This window comes from Leucopleurus acutus, assembly GCF_964270905.1.
Source record: "Leucopleurus acutus genome assembly, chromosome: 19".
Lineage (NCBI taxonomy): Eukaryota > Metazoa > Chordata > Mammalia > Artiodactyla > Delphinidae > Leucopleurus > Leucopleurus acutus.
In genome coordinates this window covers 47,565,324-47,586,609 of record NC_139161.1, presented here as the reverse complement: position 1 = coordinate 47,586,609, position 21,286 = coordinate 47,565,324, and the positions used below count along the sequence as shown (strand labels likewise).

Here is a 21,286-nt window from a genome sequence, read left to right as displayed (position 1 = left end):
CGCGCCCCGGCCCCTGGGCGGGGCAGTGTTGTATCGGGGTCTGGTGACACGAGGACACGCCTCTCTCACGTCCCCGTCCCCTAGGCCCCTTTCCCCTCAGCCTTTCACCGTTTCGCGCTCCTTGAAGAGTTCCGCCTCTTCCCCCCGAGCCCGCCACCCAGAGCCCTCCGTGCCCTCAGACCCCGCCTCTTACGGAGGCCGAAGCGGAGGGCCTAAATCCGGAAGAAAAACAATCGGGAGAGGGAGCTGGCCGGCGGCACCTGCTGCCAGAGGGGGGCAGATTGGGCCAGGACAGGCTGCGGCGGGGAGACGCGAGCCGGCCGGGCCACCGCGTGGGGACGATGGCGGCCATGAACCCACAGACCGAGCTGAGAGTCAGGACGCTCAGGTGAGGAAGGCGACTGCGGGCAGGCCGGCCTGCTCGGGGCGGGATCACTGCCTCCGACCCAATCGGGGCTGCGGGGCTGGGGCAGAACCAGACTGGGAGAGAAGGGGCCAGACCTACAGGGCTGCTTCTGGTTCAGAGGCCTCCCACATTCTCCCAGGCCAGTATCGAGAGGGCTGTGTTGGGTCGAACCCCGCGCCCCCTCCAAACTCAGGCCACCAAGTTCTTGCCCACTTGGACGCCCCAAGCAGGTGGCCCAGTTGGGTTCTGGAGGAGGCAGCAGGGTTGGGCTGTTAGAAGTTAAAAACATAACGAAGCACTCTCCCCTTAGCTCTAGAATAGAAACCTTGTTCTTACTTTGGATCAGCACATACATCGTGGGGTCTGCCTGACCCCGTCGTGACCTCCTGAAACCCCAAATCAGATTTAGATAAGATCCTTTAGTGAAGTGATAATAGCCTGGTCTCCTGCTTGTTCTTTAACGAGGAACAACGCTAATCACCAACTTAGTGCCGGTCACGATGCAAGGATTTGCTGCTAATCGTGGGACCTAAAAGTGGGAACAAGAAATCCCGGCTTTGGCTCTCCATCCACTTAAAGCAGGTCCCTGGGAAAACAAGGAGCCTTAGAGTAAAAGAGCTGCCTCTTAATCCTGCGTTGGACAGCAGAGGGAGACCGCAAACAAACGAAGCACGGAACCTCTGGCTGAGCGCCTGGGAAGGTGGTTATTGTATTGTTTTGTTGATGTTCATACGGAGGGGCAGGAAGTTGCTTTAAGCTGGCCAAGAATTTCTTCAATTTGTGCTCTTTAGAACATGGACCTCTAAGAACAGGGTCTGGTGGAGAAAAGATGTTTAAGGACATCCTGCCCTTTCCTTCCGCCCTCTTCCCCCATTCTGCATCTTCCACTGTTACAGGTCCTCCTCCTTACCGTGTGCCTAGGACTCACCTGAGGCTTGGTGGTTCTTCTTGGTCTCTGCAGGGTTTGTAGCCCCTGCCTGTTCTGTACTCAGCACAATCTGGGGGCTTCCTGGGAGCATTACTGTAACTATTCAAATGAAGAGATTTGCAAGTCTGTCCATCCCCTGAGCTGCTGATTAGATCTGTTGTTTCCCTAGGGTTTATGTGAAGCTGAGGTGGATGTTATCCAACTGATGACTTTTCCCAAAAGAGGGTAGAGTCTTGAGAGAGATGTTGAGAAACCTGTTATTTAGAATCTTCTTAGGCTCCTCTGAAATGCTTGGCAGAATTGGTTGTGCTCCAGAGATGAGTGAGGAAGGAAATGTGGTGCTGTTATCTCTGTTATTTTTGAAATTCCCGTCTTGCAGTACTAAGGCCTCTCACAAGGTGAAAACTGAACCTCCAGAATCTTTCTGGTGGTTGTAGGATCCCGTGGATTGAAGAGTGGGGGCGGAAAGTTGCTTACTGAGCCATAGATGAAGGGCTGGTGGAATTAATAAATTCCTGACGGTCCACCCCATCCACACCCCTTCCCTTGCCTGACTCCGAAACCTTCAGCCCCACTTTGGCAGCTCTCCTAGTGTCAGCAGCACCAGTGCTGCCAGGTGTAGGGAACTGTACGCCTGCACGGAGGAGCCAATCCAGGGTGGGAATTTCCTGCTTTGGGGACAGAGGTGAAGATGAAGGGCTTGTAGTTCAGTGGCCCTATTCCCTCCACCAGATGCAGAAACACACGTTTCCCATTCAGACTACAGCGGATTGTGGTGCAGCCGTTAGCAGGCGCAGCCCCCTGTCTGTTACCTGGATGAGGGCTCATCCTCCTTCCTCCATGGCTTCCCTTCTCAGCATACATGTCGTGACATGGAACGTGGCCTCTGCAGCACCCCCTCCAGACCTCAGTGATCTGCTTCAGCTGAACAACCTGAACCTGAATCTGGACGTGTATGTCATTGGGTAGGTGTCTGCAGGGCCCGTCACGCATCCCTATATCTGAGATCAGGTAAGCCTGACCAGTCCCAAGTTGTCCCTGTGGGGAAGCGCTGTAACCTGTACGCCCTCACTCTGGAGTCTGAAGGCCAGGAGCTTTCAGCCTGCATCAGGGCCAGGCAGTGTCTGTTGTCCTGGATCAGCAATGGCAAGGGGTTGGCAGTCAACAGCCAGGGGAGGGAGAGACCATGGTCATGAGAGCCCAAGGCTGGAAAGTCGGCTGAGGGCAGTGCTAAATGTCTGCGGCAGAGGCAGCGCCCTCCGGGCCAGGGGGAAGCCTCTGACCTGGGATGGGCAGTTTGCAGGAAATGAACTGTGGGATCATGAGCCTCCTTTCTGACACTGCCTTTGAAGACCCATGGAGCAGTTTCTTCATGGATGTGCTTTCCCCTCTGAGCTTCGTCAAGGTAACTTACAAGTTCATGGGCCATTGGGAAATGTGTCTCACCTCGTATCACTAATCCCTAGTCCTTTGGTCTCCCACTCCAGCTTTCATGCTGTTTCCCTTTTATTTAAAGGCCCAAACCTCAGTTGCACGTGGCTCCCTGGGGCTCCTGCCTGCCTTGTGTGTTCAGAGGTAGCTGGAGCTGAGCTGGAACCCCAGGGGCTAGTTTAAGACCTTGATATTTTTCAGGTTAGGAGAATTCCTTGGGGAGGTGCAGCAGGGCTTAGTAACACCTCAGTGCCTACCCCACCCCCTGCCTCCAATCTCTACTCTCAGGCCCAGCCCGAAATCTCAGAGCATAATACCTGCCACCATCTATCGAGTGCTTACTTGGTGTTAAGCATTATAAGCAAACTCTTTATATGCGTTATTTAAAAATCTTAACTCTTTTGAAATATGGGTATTATACAGGTAAAACCAAGACTCAGAGGTTTCACAGGATATCTGGGGTTCAGATCCAGATCTTTCAAACTTAATAACCCATGTTCTTGGCTTCTGCACTTTATTGCTGTACTGATGATCTCTAAGGCTGACAGGTATCCCACGACTCGCCTGCTGGTATCAGAGGGTATCCTCTGATCATAAGGGATATGCACCTCAAATTCTCAGGGGCGAAGAGGTTAGGAGAGGGGACACAGGTGTGGAGGGAAAAGGTTCTCAGTCTGTAGGGCCAGTATTCTTTGGGGAATCTTTAGACCATAGGAGCATCTACAGGAAGGCTCTAGATTGCTGGATCTCACCCTTCTGCCCTGCACAGCCAAGGGATGAAACACACTCCCACTCAAAATACCTCCAAGAAGCAATGCTTCCTGGAAATACCAGAATTCCTTTCTTCCCTTCCCTGGGTGACTGGATTTCTTCAGAATTAATTCTGTTACCCTAGTTTGCCTAAGGGTGCTGAAGCAAGAGCTGTGAGTCCTCCCGAGGAGGGCAGAGCCAGGAGGACGGCAGACAAGGTTTTGGTCCTGCTGCTGAGGCTAAAAAATGCCAGCCCCCAAGCCCTTGGCTCCCTCCACATCACACTCGGGCCTCTTGCTGCAGACTTGGAGCTGAACCTTCTCGGAGGGCAGAACCGCTTCTCTCTCACCACCCACTCCCTTTCCAAGACTGGCGGCCTCCTTGTACCTTGGCTAACTGGCAAGGGATTGGCAGGATGGAATTGAGCCAAGGAAGTGAGCTCATCTTGCGGCATGGACACAGCTCATTCTATCCATGCGGCCTCCCAAGGTTGGGAGAGCAGCCTGAGGGCCTGGCACCCAAAGCAAATGACCTTTCTTCCCCAGGCCGAGAGTGGAGGTGAAGGGCGAGCCCTGCCTGCAGCCTATTCCTTAGCCAGAAGTTGCCAGCCACGGGTTGAGAAGCCTGGGGCTGACCCCCTTGGCCGGCTCCTAGGCTCCCAGCCACCTCCCTCTAGTCCCTTCCTTAGCTCCTCCTACTTCATTTCCTCCACTGGAACTTCCCCTCGAGCCTCCTGCCTTTCCCCACAGCCCCACCCCCACCTCCATCCTCCCTGCACCACGCCCCCTTCCCTGCGGCTTCTGAAGGCGAGCTGGTGCCTTTGTGGTAGAGCCCATCGCCCCAACCCACTCTATGGGTTCAGATTCAGCTTGAAACTCTTCCTGAATCTTTATCAGCTCCCTGGGAGTCAGTCCCTCTTAGTCCAGCCCTTCGCCCACTTCCATTGTCATATTTGCATGCGAAGGGGAGAGACCGAGACCGGGGATGGAGAGTGAGGCAGGGGACACATCTGTAGCAACCTCTGCCAAACCCTAGTTTCTCACACCTCCCTTCCTCGGTCTTGGATTTGGGGTTCCCCCTGCTTTGACTCCTCCACCGTCCCAGAGCTCCTGGCCTGTGGGATCAAGTTTCATAATTCCTGGAAGGCCCCAGTACACACTCCCCACCCGGGGATTTCCTCCTTGGCCTCTGCACCTCATGCTCCGGAAATAGCTACTCGGGTGGTGGGTGTAGACAGCCTGCAGCTGAGAGAGAGGGTCACTGGCCCATTCCCACCCCACCTCCACGGCCACAGAAAGCAGGGATTTTGGCAGTCCTGGTCCTTTGAATATCCAGGTAGTCCTACTGGTTCCTTAGTCTCCTTGAGCCTCGGTCCTTCGGTGCTGCCTTGAAGGGTTGGCTAGAAGATTAAATGAGCAAGGCAGTGTGTCAGTGGACAGTAGCTACTCTCCCCAATCTGTGAACACACGTCCTCTGTGCTCACTCTCATCCCCTCTGCGTGGCCTTCGTACACACCAACTGCCCACAGTCTATATTATTTTTCAGTAGCATTTTCTTAATTTTTTTCCACTGAGCTATAATGTATACAGAAATTAAGTCTACAGTTTGATGGATTTTCTTTTTTTTTTTTTTGGCCACGCCACACAGCATGTGGAATCTTAGTTCCTTGACCAGGGTTGGAACCCGTGCCCCCTGCAGTGGAAGCTCAGAGTCTTAACCACTGGACCACCAGGGAAGTCCCCAGGTGGATTTTTATATGTATATGCAGAACATGTAACCACTGGTCAAATCAAGATACAGAACATTTTCAGCACCCTAGAAGGCTCTCTCATGCTTCTTCCCTGCGTTTACTTTCAAGAATCCCTAAACCAAAAAAATAATAGCTGCCAGTTAATCCAGCATCTTTGAGATAGAGTCCTGCTTTATTAATGAGAAGATAGGCTGAGACTTGCCCAGTATCAAATACTAAGAGCCCGAGCTGGGATTTGAACCCAGATCTGGCCCTTAGCCACTGTCCCATAGAGCATCTTTGAAGTTCTTTGAGCCCCGGCGCACAGTACCCAATGGAAACTCAGGAGGACACTGAGGAAGAGAGCACCTGACCGTGCCTGGGCCAGGGCCGAGGAGTCGGTGACTTCCTGATGGCAGTGGGTCCCTGGCAGCCTTGTCTTCTGTGCCCTCCACCCCCAAGCCCAGGAGCAGAAACTGGAACTTGCTTAGCTTCCAGAATGCATCATTTGGTAGCTGAGACTCCATCTGCAGAGATCCCATAGACCCCTGGGGCAGGACATCCATGTGGATCAGGGCTCTCTAGAGCGCCCAGCACAGGGCCTGGAGGGACACAAATGACCATTGCCCCTCTGTCCTGCAGGTCTCCAGTGTCCGCATGCAGGGGCTTCTCTTACTGATCTTTGCCAAGTATCAGCATTTGCCCTTTATCCAGATCCTCTCTACTAAATCCACCCCCACTGGCCTCTTCGGGTACTGGGTAAGGACTGAGCTGTTGTGTGAGTCAAGAGCTGGGGGGCCGTCTCACTGGGATGGGCAGGGCTGGGGGCTTTAGAGCTGGGCAAATGAAAAAGGGGGTGAAATGAATCTTGGCACTCTGTCCAGGCCAGTGCCCTGCATAGCCACCTTCCCGCCTCAGGGGGGCTTAGCATCCCTAGGATGGCAGGTGGATGAGCTGGGCTCTGTGGATGGAGAGGCCACTCTGGGAGCTGAGTGTCTGACTCTGGGAGATCCTACAGGAGGTGAGACCATCTGCCCTCAGGTCTAGGATGGGGAAAGAGAGGTGTGTCCCCCCTAGAATGGCTTCCCACTCTTTTGCCCACCTACCAGGGGAACAAAGGGGGTGTCAAAATCTTCCTGAAGTTTTACGGCTACTATGTCAGCATCGTCAACTGCCACCTGCCCCCCCACGTGGCCAACAATGACCAGCGGCTGGAGCACTTTGACCGGATCCTGGAGATGCAGAATTTTGAGGCACAGGATGTCCCCAACATCCTGGACCACGAGTGAGCATGCCGTTGTGAACTGCAGCCCCTGCCCTCTCCCCCAGGCCAGCCCAGGCAAGCACGCTCTGCCCGGTCACTGCTCCCCAGCCAGAGGCAGTCCGCCCCATCTCCCACCCTCTCCCAGCCTCTTTCCTGACACCCCATCTGCTCTCCTATGCAGCTTTGCCTCCCTGAGGTCTGGAACACCTTCCCTTTCCCTGGCCCCTCTGCCCTGCCTGGAAACTCTGGGCACTTCCGAACATCCCAGGTCAAGAACCTCGTGGTTCCTGAGGTCCCCGGAAGGGCTGGTTCTCAGCCTCGCCTGGTGCCCAGTTGAGGAGGGAGGGCTAGAGCCTGCTCCATATTTGCTGCGTGCCCCTTGGGGCTCATCTCTTCGGCTTAAATGGTGGCGGGGTGGGGGCCGTGAGAACAGTCCCGTTGGGCCCTGCTCTTGTCTTCACCTGATCTTCTCACCCACCTCTCGAGCTTTCTGCTCTCCTGCAGCCCTGCAGTGAGTGGCCAGAACCCCTGTGGTCCTGCCTTTTCTGACCTCGTCACAAACCTTCAGGCCGCCTGCTTTCCTTTCTTTCTGAAGCCTCATTCTCTGGTTTGGAGACATGAACTTTCGGATTGAGGACTTTGGGTTGCACTTTGTTCGGGAATCCATAAAAAATCGGTGCTACAGTGACCTGTGGGAGAAGGATCAGGTATCTGATGAGGGGAGGGCCGCGAAGGGTGGTCTGAGCCCGTGGTGGGTGGAGGTCAACATGAGATGTGTGGAGGTTCTCTAGTGCCTGTTCTGCTTTCCCAGGCCGCCCGAGTCCCTGTTCCCAGGCAGGGTGGGGTCTAATAGGGCTTCACCTCTGCGGGTAGGGCAGCCAGTCCTGTCCGGCCGCCCCGGTCTCCAGCTGGAGAAGCGAGGACGCAGCCACTGGGTGTGCATGAGATTAGGGAGCGAGAAGGGCTTCGGCCTGCTGTGGCCCTGCACCATCGCCAGCCCTCTTGTGTCCCTGTTGTCTTTCCCACCCCCAGCCTGGCTTGCCTCCTAGAGGATGAGATACCACCCCTTTGGGGTACCCTGGCTACCCCAGCCTCCCCTCTGACACACGTCTGCTGGTGGCTGCCAGGGAGATGGAATTTAGAGCCTGGTCCCTGTAGTCCAAGAACTGGGAAAGGGCAGGCAGCTGCCTCCCCTGGGACCGTGGGGTAATGTTTGCAAAAGGATCCAGCTGATCTCCCGGGGGTGAGGGCGCCGGGGGCTGGGGTGCCGAGGCTGCCGCTGGGGCAGTGAGGAGGTGGAGTGGCCGTGTTTGACTCTTGCCCCACTGCGATGGCATGTGCCAGCCCTTGACTGGAGCGTGGTGCCAGGCTGTTGGGGCAGGACTGCTGGGAGATGGGACTGTGCCTTTCCCTCCAGCTCAGCATTGCCAAGAGACACGACCCGCTGCTCCGGGAGTTCCAGGAGGGCCCCCTGCTCTTCCCGCCCACCTACAAGTTTGATAAGAACTCCAGCAACTATGACACCAGGTGAGGGGGCTCCACCAGGAGAGGATCAGCCTGTCGCAGATCTGGGCCTGGGAAGTCAGGTCGTGCTGGCCCTAGTGGCAGTGGGAGCTGCCTCCGAATAGAAGTGTCGGGGAAGCAGGAATAGATCCAGCCATCACCTCTCAGGAGTGGCACCACCCGCCCCCCTTGTGAGATGCTGACCGTGGGAGCTGACCCAGATTGTCCGCAGAGAGAGCAGGAAGGGGAGACACACTGCTGGTAGGAATAGGGGTTGGGGGCAGGGCAGGTAGAGCCAAAGGGGAGGGAAGACAGTTGATTGCTGACTTGAGGGGACTGTACTTCAGCATTCTGGGAACCCCTGCCCCAGAATGTTGTCCCTGTTGTCCCCGCTCCCCAGGACTTTCTGATCCTACCCAGACAGGGGGGCAGAAAGCTTGGCTCAGCCAATTACTGGTATTACATAGCCCTGCCCCAGCTGTGAGTGGGTCGGGTACTAGTTAGGAAGGCGAAGTAGTAGTTGTCAGGGGAGCAGTTAATGGGGAACGATGTAGAGATAGTGCATCTGGTAGTTAGAAGCACAGCTCTGCCCTTCATCAACTGTATGACCGTGGACACGGTATTTAAGTCTCAATTTTGTCATCTATAAAACGGGGATGATAACAATACCTATTTCACGGGGCTGAAGATTAAATGAGACCTTGCATGTGCCCAGACCAGTGCCTGGCACCCGGTAAGCACTGTGATAACTGCTGTTGTTATTTTTATTTTATTTTATTATTTATTTTTTTATAAATTTATTTATTATTTATCTTTGGCTGTGTTGGGTCTCCGTTGCTTCAAGCGGGCTTTCTCTAGTTGCGGCGAGCGGGGGGCTACTCTTCGTTGCGGTGCATGGGCTTCTCGTTGTGGTGGCATCTCTTGTTGCAGAGCACGGGCTCTAGGCGCTCGGGCTCAGTAGTTATGGCACGTGGGCTCAGTAGCTGTGGCTCGTGGGCTCTAGAGCATAGGCTCAGTAGTTGTGGCGCACGGGCTTAGTTGCTCCGCGGTATGTGGGATCTTCCCGGACCAGGGCTCGAACCCGTGTGCCCTGCATTGGCAGGCGTATTCTTAACCACTGCGCCACCAGGGAAGTCCCTGTTGTTATTTTTAGATTCATGTCTTTAGGTGGCAGTTTTACTGAAAACTTTTCTCAGAAGCTGAGAAAGGACTAAGTGACCACCAAAACCTTAGGCTTAGGCAGAGGGGCAAAAGTAGCTCTGGCAAGAGGTCCCTGGCCCAATGTAGGGCAAGGATCCTCGTCTCTTTGAAGAAAAAGAACCCCCTACATGTTATGAGGCTCTTTGTTTCAGCTGGAGCAGCTCCTTCACGTATTCCCCTAGCAACACTGTCTTATGAGGGAGGTAGGAGGCGCCTCCAGGGCGGCGCAGGCCTCTGGGATTTAGCAGGTGAGTAGGTATGTCCACAGCCAGCCTGGGGTGAGAGGAAGAGCTGCTGGCCCAGTGCTGGAAGCCGTGTGGCAGAGCCACGATGTCCCCACCAAGCAAGGGGGAGAGCATGAGCCATTTCAGGTGTGTGGAGCAAGACAGAGTCGGGTCACAGCCAGGGCAGTGCACACAAGAAGAGGGCACGAATGCTGGAAACAGGGTCCAGCCTGAGCTACAGTATAAGCCAGAAAGAAGGGAGGAGGTCAGGCTCCAGCTGGCCTGCTGGCCGGGTCCACAGCTGACAGTCTCCCCAGCCATCCATTGGAAATGAAGGTCCAATGGAGTCACTGTGGAAATTGTCAGGCCTCAGTGGGACAGGCTGGGGCCTTGGGGGCTGGGACCCTCTACCAGTTGACTTCAAAACCTCACTTGCCAGCAGGAAGAGAGCTGCTGACAGACCGTATGGCCAGGTGTCCCTGTGCCCACACCCCTGGTTATGGGAGGGAAACCAGCAGGAGACTGGAAGTTACTGAGATGGCCTAGAGAGGCTCAGAGATGTTCAAGGTCTTACCCAGGTGGCTCAGCTAGCGATGGCGGAGCTGGGGCTCAGACCCAATTCTCTGGACTGTGTTGCCCACGATGCCTTCCTCTAGCCCACAGTGCCTCTGGGTTCACAGCCAGTCTTGCCAGCAGCAGCAGAAAGGAGGGCAGGATTGGGATAGCAAAGCCTTGTTAAGGAGAAGGCAGATATTATTTCCACATAATAGGTATAATCCACATTGTGACTGACATTATTGAGTGCTGACCATGGGCCAGGCATTGTGCAGAGTGCTTTGCCCGCATCACTTCACTTCATTCATACTGTATCTTCATTAGGGAGGCTCCATTGATACTGACTTTTTACATATAAGGAAACTGTGTCTCAGAAGATCTAAGTAAGGTAGTAACAGAGTAAGTGACGGAGCAGGAATTTGAACTGGAGTCTGTGTGAATCCAGTTCCCCTTGCCTGGAGCCCAGGAAATGAAGGAATGTCTGGACAGGAACAGGGGGCCTTATGGGGGGACATCGTAACTGAAATACTCCCATCTGGGAGCTCCTGCGGTGGGCAGGGCCGAGCCCCACATAGTGAACAGAAACATTCCTGTCTGATCAGTCTGTTATTCATCCTGAAAGCCCAGTTCAGACATCATCTGAACCATCTGAAAAGCCTTTCCTGAGCCTTGCCCGTTTCACTGAGAGTTCTCTCCTTCCCTTATGCTGCCTGCAAGCCTTGCACACACCATGCTTTCAGTGTTGCTTTTAAGACACAGTGTGCCTTTCTTGCTGTGCTATGAATGCCCAGTGCACAGAGACTGGATCTGATTTATGACCGTCCCTGGTGTGTAGTGTAGTGCCTGGCATATGTTTAAACTGGGAGCCTGAGAGGACAAAAGGAAAAGATAAGGTATTTAAGGAGCAGAGGGACCCACCCAGAGTGAGAGAGCCAAATAAACACTCTCAAGTCCAGGAGTTGGCCCATAGAAGGTTCCAGAACTCTGTGTGGAAGTGCCGAAGGAGGGTAAAGCAGATGGTAAGGAGGCGGGCAGCTGAAGCCAGGAGGAGTCAATGAGAGTTATTGTCAGGGAGGCAGAAAGGAGCGCAGGCATTCTGATCAGTCAGCAGCGCTGCTGAGAGGCATCTCGAGTGGAGTTGACCCGCTGCACAGAGGGACTGAGCTGCATGCAGGGCATGGTACGGAGCTCTGCCCAGCCTCGGCAGCGTCCCGGAGCCAAGATGTAATGAGAAACGAGGTCAGCTCCATTACACGGGAGGGTGAAAGGGCTGAGGGCAGGAAATCCTATTAAAGACAGGGATTGCAGTGGTTTTGTTACAGTCGACAGGAACCCAGTCCACCTCTCTGCTAGGCAGTGAGCAGAGGATGTTATGATCAATCTATTCAAGGCTCGAGTCCAGAGTTCAGCGAGACACTTAGAAGCCATCTATAGGGAGCCGAAAGGAAAAGTGCTCTCAGACCCAAAAATGGAACACATCACTACTTTTGGGTCAGTACACTGGCTCAAGTTTTCTAGGCTCTTAAGCCAGGAGAATCCTGCAGAGCTACTTGGTTTTAATTTTTAGAAAGTGAAGACATACTACAGGTATACCTGAGAGATATTGCGGGTTTGGTTCCAGACCACCGCAGTAAGGCGAATATCACAATAAAGAGAGTCACACAAATGTTTTGGTTTCCTGATACATAGAAAAGTTATGTTTAAAAAAAAAAAAGTTATGTTTACACTATACTGTAGTCTGTTGAGTGTGCAATAGCATTATGTCTAAAAAAATGTACATACCTTAATTTAAAAATACTTTATTGGTAAAAAAATGCTAACCATCATCTTAGCCTTCAGCAAGTCGTAATTTTTTTTGCAATAGTAACATCAAGGATCACAGATCACTGTAACAATTACAACAATAATGAAAAAGCTTGAAATATTATAAGAACTACCAAAATGTGACTCAGAGACATGAAGGGAACAAATGCTGTTTGAAAAATTGTGCTAATGGTCTTGCTCGATGCAGTGTTGCCACAAACGTTCAATTTGTAAAAATCACAATATCGGCGCAGTACAAGAAAAGCGAAGCACAAGGAATCGAGGTGTGCCTGTAATCTCCAGATATAATTCTTGTACTCAGTCACGACCATTCAGCCAAAAAAAGCATTAGTGATGGGACTTCCCTGGTGGCGCAGTGGTTAAGTATCCTCCTGCCAATGCAGGGGACACAGGTTCAAGCCCTGGTCCAGGAAGATGCCATGTGCCACGGAGCGACTAAACCTGTGCGCCACAACTACTGAGCCTGTGCTCTAGAGCCCGCGAGCCACAACTACTGAAGCCCGCACGCCTATGCCTACAGCCCATGCTCCGCAACGAAGAGTAGCCCCTGCTCGCAGCAATGAAGGCCCAACATGACCAAAAATAAGATAAATAAGTAAATAAATTTATTTTTTAAAAAAAAAGCATTAGTGAGACCGGGCTCTGGTGACACACAGTGGGAATCGGCCACCACTGGCAAGCTGGAGGAGACGGGTGCAGTGGAAGGAGCACTGACTCTCTAGTCAGCAACGTGGGCAGGCACCCAGCTCCCACCTGCATAGGGTGACCTCGCTCAACTTCAGTGTCCTGGAGAAGAAGGAAAATGTGACCCGTGGCATTCTTCCAGTGTTGGAAGGATTGGAACAGTCTGATGCACAGAAGGACCCCGTGTTTAGTTATTATTAGGAATGGAGAACTGGGGGAAATGTATAATATTTAGTTGGTACATATTTATTTTGCTTATTTGTTCCTTTTGTTTGTTAAACGAGCTCGTCAACGACTTTGACAATCCCATTTAGCAGATCCCCAGTTGCCTGGCGTATAATAAGGGCTCAGTAAAGCTCACTGAAAGAATGAACAATACAGGTGCCCAGTGATGAGTGTGGACCAGTCCATGGAAAAGGAGGAAAGGGAGACAGGCTGAAGTCCCAAGGAGGAAGCAGAGCCAAGCTGAGGTACTGAGGGGGAAGGAGAGTCAGGCTGTGGTCAGGACTTGGGGAGGATCCTGACGGGACAGCAAGTATGGGCTCTTGACCATAATAGGGAAGTGGAGGCGGGGAGGATGCTTTGAAAGGGAGAGTGGTACATTCATGTGGTTCATTACCAAGTTTTAAGAATTGCTAGGCACTGAATGTCCAAGATTGGTTTGGAGATTGAGTGTCTGTTGTCTCTGGGATGGGAATACCACATTCCGATTTATCGCCTGAACACTTCTCAGAAGAGTGAAGGATTCAAACAACCCAGGAGCCCTGAGCAGAGGTGGTTTAGCCAGTTCCCACTTCTTGACCACTCCCTCCACAATGTTTCTTTGAAGTAAGCACTGTTATCACCCCATCTTAAGAGTGGAAGAAACTGAGGTTTGGAGTGATGAAGTCACTTGCCCAAGGGCAGAGCTTTTTTTTAAACTAAGTTACTGGTTTGTTGTAAAAGGATATAACTCAGAAGCAGGCAGATGGAAGAGATGTGTAGGACTAGGTATGGGGAAGGGGAAGGAGCTTCCGTGCCCTCTCCAAGGGCACCACTCCCCATATTCACTAACCTGGAACCGCATAGCTCTTAATTAACAGGGGCAAAACCTTCCCCCAACTGGTCTCTGATACTAGAGTCAGTTCACCACCGAGGCACCATTCTGCCTCTATTGCTGGAAAACCATATTGCTATTGAAGTGATGGAAGTATACCAGAAAGGTTTGTTTAAAATAGTAAGTGAATAAAGCAGAAGACAAAAACAGAATTTCAAACTGATTATAGTCATATGAAACTGTATATGTTAAGATTAGGTGGGCAGGGCTTCCCTGGTGGCGCAGTGGTTAAGAATCTGCCTGCCAGTGCAGGGGACATGGGTTCGAGCTCTGGTCCACGAAGATCCCACACGCTGTGGAGCAACTAAGCCCGTGAGCCACAACTACTGAGCCTGTGCTCTAGAGCCCGTGAGCCACAACTACTGAAGCCCACGCGCCTAGAGCCTGTGCTCCGCAACAAGAGAAGCCACCGCAATGAGAAGCCCGCGCACCGCGACGAAGAGTAGCCCCCGCTTGCCGCAACTAGAGAAAGCCCGCACACAGCAACGAAGACCCCATGCAGCCAAAAATAAATAAAAATAAAATAAATTATTTTAAAAAATGATTAAGTGGACATTTTTTGGGATAAATGGGCATTTTTTTAAATACATTTTTCACTTTTTTAAACCATTTTATTTTTTAAGATTTAATTTTATTTATTTTTGGCTGCATCGGGTCTTTGTTGCTGCGTGCAGGCTTTCTCTGGTTGCGGCGAGTGGGGGCCACTCTTCGTTGCGGTGCACAGGCTTCTCATTGGGGTGGCTTCTCTTGTTGCGGAGCACAGGCTCTAGGCATGCGGGCTTCAGTAGTTGTGGCTCGCGGGCTCTAGAGCACAGGCTCAGTAGTTGTGGCACACGGGCTTAGCTGCTCCGCGGCATGTGGGATCTTTGTGGACCAGGGATCGAACCCGTGTCCCCTGCATTGGCAGGAGGATTCTTATCCACTGTGCCACCAGGGAAGTCCCTGGGTGGGCATTTTTGAGGAAAGAGAATGAGCTTGGGTTTTTTTTTTTTTTTTAATTCTTTGGGTTTCACGAGCACTTCTTGAGTACCTACTGCATGACAGGCTCTGTGCTAATGCTGAGGATACACAGGAGACGCCAAGAGTCCGTCCTTACCTTCCAAGCTCACACGCTAACTGACAGGCTGACTGGGAAACAGTGAACTACAATATACTGTAATAGGAGATGTACTTATGTAGAATGCTTTGGAAGCAGAGAGGTCAGTGACAGCTTTATGACAAAAACAGCACTGGAACTGGGCCTCTCCCTGTGACAAAGGGAGTTATAGATAGCAAAAGCTGTAAGAGTAGAGGCCCAGAGGCTTGAGAGCTTCACCATGGTGAGGTGGGTCTGGGGCAGAGGAGGGGGATGAGGTAGCACAAGGGGTGTCAGGCTCCTGTGCACCGTGAAAGCCACATTTGGAGACTTGAGCTTTATTCTGGAAGCAGTGAAGACTCCTTAAAGGTTTTAAAGCAGCGAATCATCTGACCAGGCTATATGGTCTCTCTCATGCCCGTCAGGGAAGCTGGTGAGTAAAGAACGGGTGGGAGGTCTTGACTCTTGAGAACAAAGCATCACGATAGCCAGTATACGCAGAGAGTTTATGCTGTACGGAACATGGTGCTAAACATCGTTTGTGTTTCATCTCATTTAATCATCTCAGCAACCCTATGACATACCTACTGTTATCTCCTTTCTACAGATGAGGAAGCTGAGGCCTAAGAGGGGTTGGCCTGGTGATTAAGGGCACATGCTCTGTGGTCATGCTGCCTGGCCTTGAGTCCTGGCTCTACCACTCAGTGGCTGTGTGACTTTGGGAAAGTTACTTCCCCTCCAAGACTCATTTTCTCCACTTGTGAAGAGTGAAATAAATAGTTCTGGTTGCCGGCATGTAGTGAGCCTTCCCTAAATGCTTCCCTTTCCTTCCCTAAGGTCGGGTCTTTAGTATGGGGGAGGCCAAATTCCAGCTCAGGTCTGTCTCACTCCAAATTCCAAACCTCAGCTTCTTTGATGTTCTGCTGCTTTTGTTCAAGAAATAAGAAAGGCTTAAACGGGATGTTTCTGAGTCACGATTTGATTGTGACCCTCTAGTCTGCTGAGGGCCCTTGGCTGAGTCTGACAGAGGCCAGCATACTTTTGGTTCCATTGGACACCCTCCTGCCTGCTGCCATGCTGGTCTCCAGCTCTGGCCCAGGGTGATCTCGTGACTGCTGACAGGCCCTGGTGTTAGGGCATCCAGCAAGCTCGTGGGTCCCTTCCCGCTCACCTGCCACCCCTTCTCTCCCCATTCTTCCTCTCCTCCCACCCCCAGTGAGAAAAAGCGCAAGCCCGCGTGGACCGACCGCATCCTGTGGAGGCTGAAGCGGCAGCCCCAGGCCGCCATCCACACCCCGACGCTGTCAGCCCCCCACTTCACCCTGTTCCTGAGGAGCTACGTCAGCCACATGCTGTACAGCGTCAGTGACCATAAGCCTGTCACCAGCACCTTTGACTTGGAGGTAAATTTCTGGGCTGCCCAGCACTTGGCAGAGGAGCAGCCATGCTGGGCCACATCCCCAGACCCTCCCGCCCTGGGCTCTCATGTCAGCAGATGCCCCAGGGGAGACCTGTGGGAGGACATGATTGCCTTTCCTCCCGGGTCAGGTATCCCAGCTCTTCTTAGGAGCTGTTGATGGCTCTGTCTGTCAAAAATGTGTTCAAACCCTTTGTCAGTAGGTTTCCATTTCCTCTTAGTACTGTCCCCTGGGGCTCCTGAGTTCCATTATGCTTATTACCTACCATGTGAAATAGGACTTGCTTTCATTTGTCCTACACCTATCGGGCTCAGGTTGCAAAGGGAGCCCCCTCCATCCTTGTATCTTGCCATCTCATGACCAAGGCAGTGTTCACCTCCTTTGAGCTGCTGGCTGCCCTCTTACTGTTTGTCTGTCTTTATACCACAGTGTCCCTTCACATGCCTATAGCTGTTCTCACCAGAGGCCCCCAAATTGGATTTGGGCCTTTGGGTCAGGAACCGTGAAGGGCCTGCAAGCAACTCCTTGGCTTCTTTCTTCAACCCGCCAGCGGCGCCCCTGATCTCCCCCACCCCGACGTTGCTTAGCACTTGGCTCTCTGCTTGGTTACCCAGCTGGCCCCCAGTCTCGTCCTCCTGGCAGGGCCAGCCATCCCCGATCAGCCTTTGGCCCTTCTTTCCAGCTGGCCAGCCAAGGTCTGATACTCTAAGGGCAGCCTAGTAGAGTTCACCTGTGGGTGCCCCTCCATCCCTCCCCACTGACCCTGACCGTTGCAAGGGCACAGTAAGGACATTCGTCTCAGGGAAGGGAATGATGCTGTGGGGCTTCAACCCCTTCCCGCCCCTGTGTGTAGCTGAAGCCATTGGTATCTGCCCCACTGATCACCCTGCTGCCCGAGAGCCCGTGCACCGCGGAGAGCGACATGCTGATCAGCTACTCCCTGACCGCAGACTTCCTCAGCAGCCCCTGGGACTGGATTGGCCTGTACAAGGTGACGTGGCAGGCGGGCAGGGAGCCCATCAGTCGCACCCCCCCACCGGTTTATCTATTCTGAGTGCTCCTGGGAGTCGGGCACAGAGACTGCAGAGCTACCCTCATCCACCCCAAGGGTCCTTGCCCATCGAGGGGCTAGCAATGAAGGGGAAGAGGCAGGTGGTATGATGGCCAGCCTTAGAAATGAGACCATCCTCTCCGTAGGACTTGACATGGGTCCCGTGTCCTCCCAGACCACTGACCACCTGCCCGATCCCCCCTCCCACAGGTGGGGCTGCGCCACATTAATGACTACGTGTCGTATGTCTGGGTCAGGGACAACCAGGTCTCCTTCAGCGACGGGCTGAACCAGGTACCTGCCCCCTTTCCTGAGATAGGTATTCCACATCTCCAGCAGGGGGGCTTGTCTGACCTCTCCCCTGTCTTCTGGAAGGAACGAGAGCTGGATACCTAGTCGCTGAGAGCTGAATGGGGCCTGGGGCCATGGAGCTGATCCACTTCCGTCTGTCCTTCCCTCCAGGTGTACATTGACATTAGTGACATCCGAGAGACTGAGGATCAGTTTCTCCTTTTTTACTATAGCAACAACCTACATTCTGTGGTGGGGATAAGCACACCCTTCAAGGTAATGGATGCTGGTGGGTAAGAGGAAGGGTAGCCCAGAAGACTTGAGCCCATCACCGGTTCCCTGAGGTCACGGGCCGAGGAGCCGACCCCTACCATGGAGCCGAAGCCTTTGGGGGACGGGGGAGACAGAAGGCACGGAGTGCAGCCTGCCCTCGCCCCTTCCACTCACTGCTTGTTTTACCCCTGCAGATCCAGCCTCGCTCCTTCTTGGCGGAGGGCCCCCTGGATGAAGCCCAACCACAGATCTGAGCCGGGATAGAGTGAATCCAGGGCGGAGGCTGGAGCTGGCAGCCAGCTCTGCCTACCACTGCCAGGAGTGCTGGGGGCCCAGCCCAGCCCCCTGAGGAGGCAGCGGTATCCTCCACCTCCCAGGGGGACCTCTAGCCACACTCCTTTGCTCTCTCCAGTCCAGATCTCTGGAATCGGCCCCTTAAATACAGGTTTTTGTTGCTGAGGTGTGAGTGAAACCAGCTAGTTTGTCAACAGTGAAGATCTACACAGTCCACTGGATGTGGGAAGGACCCTCCGGCTCGCGTCTCATTTCTTGATTTCCCCCACACACACTTCCAGTCCCGCCCCAGCAGGCCTGCCAGGCACATGCCCCATCTGGCACAGGCCTGCATTCTTTGTCACGCCACCCTGGGCCTTAGGCTGCCTGGGAGGGGGAGATGCTCCCATTTGTACAGGCTGCAGAGACTGGTTGGCCCACATAGCACTGGGTTCCAGGAGTCTTGGCATCTCGTCGCCTGTCCCCCTGAGGGGTGGGCAGAGGATCTGGGATCCCTGCTTTCAGCAGAAGCAGGTGACTAAGTAGGCAGGATGGAGGAGCCCTCCGCCCAGGCTCTTCTATAGGGGTTGTGGGCAGGCTGATGTGTGTCCTTCTGCCAGCAGCACACCCCCACCCCACCCCCACCGCCGGCCCAAGGAGTCCAACTCAGGAAGTCCCAGGGTCTGAGCAGAAGATTGGACCCAGGTTCGCTTCTGCTAGTGGGTCAGGCTCCATGCCCCCAACCTGCCCTCTTGTGAAGGGCTGGAAGGTGGTAGAGGACCTACGGCCACAGACTTTTCCAGGGTCGTCCTTGCCCCATCCAGGTCATCTTCCCCTACCCTCGCCTGCCATCACAGGCCAGAAACCTGCCCTTTGTCTAGACCACTCTGGGACCTAGAAGTGGGGGCAGGCGGAGAGGAGAGTCAGAATCAAGATGTTCTGGAGAATCTGGCCCAGGGGTCTTCAGAGAGCATTCTCCAGATGCTGTGTGGACGCGGCCCAGCCCGACTCCCACCATTTGCCTCCAGCCACCGTTGACGCTACATCCTGTTTCCAAGGAGAAGACACCTCAGGGAGCCCGCTCTGTGACTATTAACGCCCAACCTATGACCTGAGACTGGGGGGCGCTCCAGTTGCTCTGCATTCCTACTTCACCCTGGCAGCCATCAGGAGCTATCCCTCTGGCTTCTAGCAGGCCATGGCCGTCTGTGTTCCGTGGCTGTTGCATTGGGGGATAATTAGAAACATGGCTTTTACACTTGTGACTCCTTCCTGAGAGTGGTGGGAACGGGCACACGTTCCTGGGCCCTTGCTAGACTCCAGGACGAGGGCCCTGTTATCCAGACTAGACTATGTCTGAGGATGACAGATGTTGCCCAGCTGGGAATGGGATGAGGTTCTGGGATGGTGGCCCTCTTAGTCCCTGGTCCAGGTGGGGCATGTCTCTTATGCTGTTGGGCACTTCGTTTACTCTGCTGCTGAGCAGGTAGAATGGATTTCTTGGGACTGAAGTCTCAGAAAATGTGCATACTCTGCTCTCACCGATTCATCCCTCCTCACCCGGCACTCCCTCACACCTTAGTCTTGAGCCTTGCTCCCGGGTTAAGCTCTCCAAAAATGTCACCATCTCTTCTCTCTGCCCCACCTCTCCCCCAGATCCCTGTACCCCGAGGTCCCCACGATAACTTCTATCCCTGCCCCCAACACACACATACCCGAGGGACTCTGAACCCTTGAACTCGCCACCTGTTTCCTTCTCACGCACAGCCATCGTGGGTGCTGCTACAGAGCACCCTTCATCTGCAGACAGGGAAACCAAAGCCCAGAGGAGTGGCGTGATCCCTCCGGACTTAGCCAGGGAGCTGTGGTGTCAGGCAAGACCAGAAACACAGGAGTGGGGTCAAGCCCTGCGTTCGAATGACAGCTCCACCTCCACCTACTCTAGGAGTCTCAGTTTCTGTAAAATACAGTGTTCCGGTTCACAAGATTATTGTGAAAGAACAATTACAAAACAAAAACAGGGCTTCCCTGGTGGCGCAGTGGTTGAGAGTCAGCCTGCCGATGCAGGGGACACGGGTTTGTGCCCCGGTCCGGGAAGATCCCACATGCCGCGGAGCGGCTGGGTCCGTGAGCCATGGCCGCTGAGCCTGCGCATCTGGAGCCTATGCTCCGCAACGGGAGAGGTCACAACAGTGAGAGGCCCACGTACCGCAAAAAAAACACAACAAAACAAAATAGTCCATCCAGCTCTTCATTCTGATTGATGTAGCCCTGGGGTTGGACCTCAGGGCTCCTGACTCCAGGGGTCCCCCTGTTTCTCCTGTTTCTGGATCATGCTTGTCTTCTAGGTGCCCACCTCTCCCCTTTGCCCTTAAGTCTTCACACACCCCTACCCCTGCCTCCTGTTAGCAGGGAGGGGTGAGTCCAGCAATGATTGAGAGGCGGGAAGGGGAAGGGGGGGGTGCTCTCCCTCCTCTTGGCCCCAGTCAGGATATGGCCGATCTGGGCCCAGCCCTGACCCGCTGGGTGGAAACAGGAAATATGTGAGACTTGGTGTGCGCTGGGTCTCTGTGCCTGGCTCCACGGCTGATAAGGGCCATTGTGTGGCCGCCGGGGATGATCCTGCCCTGGATAGATGTGCTTCCCAGAGGAAGGAAGGAAGGAAGCTTTGCTGGCCTTTCCTGGGCGGGGGAAGCTGAGGGGAGGGAAGGAAGGGTGCCCAGGGAAAGTGCCTGCCCCGAGGGGGCCGGCGGCGCAGGCCCACTGGACTCCACCCCTCCCCTGCCAGCATCTTCCTCTGGAAAGATCGCTTTCCCCATCCACTTCCCCCTTCGCACTTCCTATAAGGAATGGCCAGAGACCTGAGGGCTCAGTCCCAGGCCAGGAAAGTGTCAGCTGTGATTTAGCAACAATAAAGATAGGAAAACAGGAACATTTGGGGGTGGGGAGCACCTGAGGGTGCTACGGAAAAGTAAGGGGCAAACAAGATTAAGGCTCCCCAACGCCAAGCCACCCAGGAACCAACCTCAAGCATTTGAGGCGCCAGAGGAGGGTGGGACGGGGGCCTCCTCACAATGCCCTCCTGCCTCTCCAGCTAACCCCTCTGCCCAACATGGCCAGTCCCCAGCAGCCTGGCGCCTCAAACTCCAGGGGCTCACCTGCCGCTGTGGGAGGCGGACAAGCTGGGGGGGACTGTGCCTATTCATGGATCCTCTTGGCTTAGGGAGGAGGTACATTCTGACTTGGGGAGTGGTCACTGTGCTCTCCAGCTGATACCAGCGAGAGGGCAGCTGGAGAGGCCTGGCCATGGA

At 53.9% G+C, this 21,286-nt stretch overlaps 1 protein-coding gene across 2 annotated transcripts; it reads left to right on the top strand.

Annotated features, from left to right (window-relative positions):
• The first annotated feature begins 121 nt into the window (after positions 1-121).
• INPP5K (inositol polyphosphate-5-phosphatase K) lies at positions 122-18,161 on the top strand. Of its 2 annotated transcripts, XM_082861029.1 has the most exons (12): positions 122-388; positions 2,192-2,299; positions 2,631-2,739; positions 5,887-6,003; positions 6,354-6,529; positions 7,104-7,215; positions 7,926-8,035; positions 15,886-16,072; positions 16,941-17,078; positions 17,349-17,432; positions 17,601-17,705; positions 17,897-18,161. In XM_082861029.1, exons 1-12 carry the CDS (start codon positions 342-344, stop codon positions 17,954-17,956), a joined length of 1,353 nt encoding a protein of 450 aa, XP_082717155.1. In that variant the 5' UTR covers positions 122-341; the 3' UTR covers positions 17,957-18,161. The 2 variants fall into 2 exon arrangements, with proteins under 2 accessions (XP_082717155.1, XP_082717156.1); XM_082861030.1 differs by lacking the exon at positions 17,349-17,432.
• Positions 18,162-21,286: the final 3,125 nt, after the last annotated feature.

What these genes read in the sequence shown, in the direction of transcription:
- INPP5K (XM_082861029.1), top strand. Translation starts at nt 342, where the DNA reads ATGGCGGCCATGAACCCACAGACCGAGCTGAGAGTCAGGACGCTCAG. An exon ending in ACCTGTGGGAGAAGGATCAG is followed by an intron (nt 7,216 to 7,925) that starts GTATCTGATGAG and finishes CTTTCCCTCCAG; the next exon opens with CTCAGCATTGCCAAGAGACA. An exon ending in TCAGCGACGGGCTGAACCAG is followed by an intron (nt 17,433 to 17,600) that starts GTACCTGCCCCC and finishes CCTTCCCTCCAG; the next exon opens with GTGTACATTGACATTAGTGA.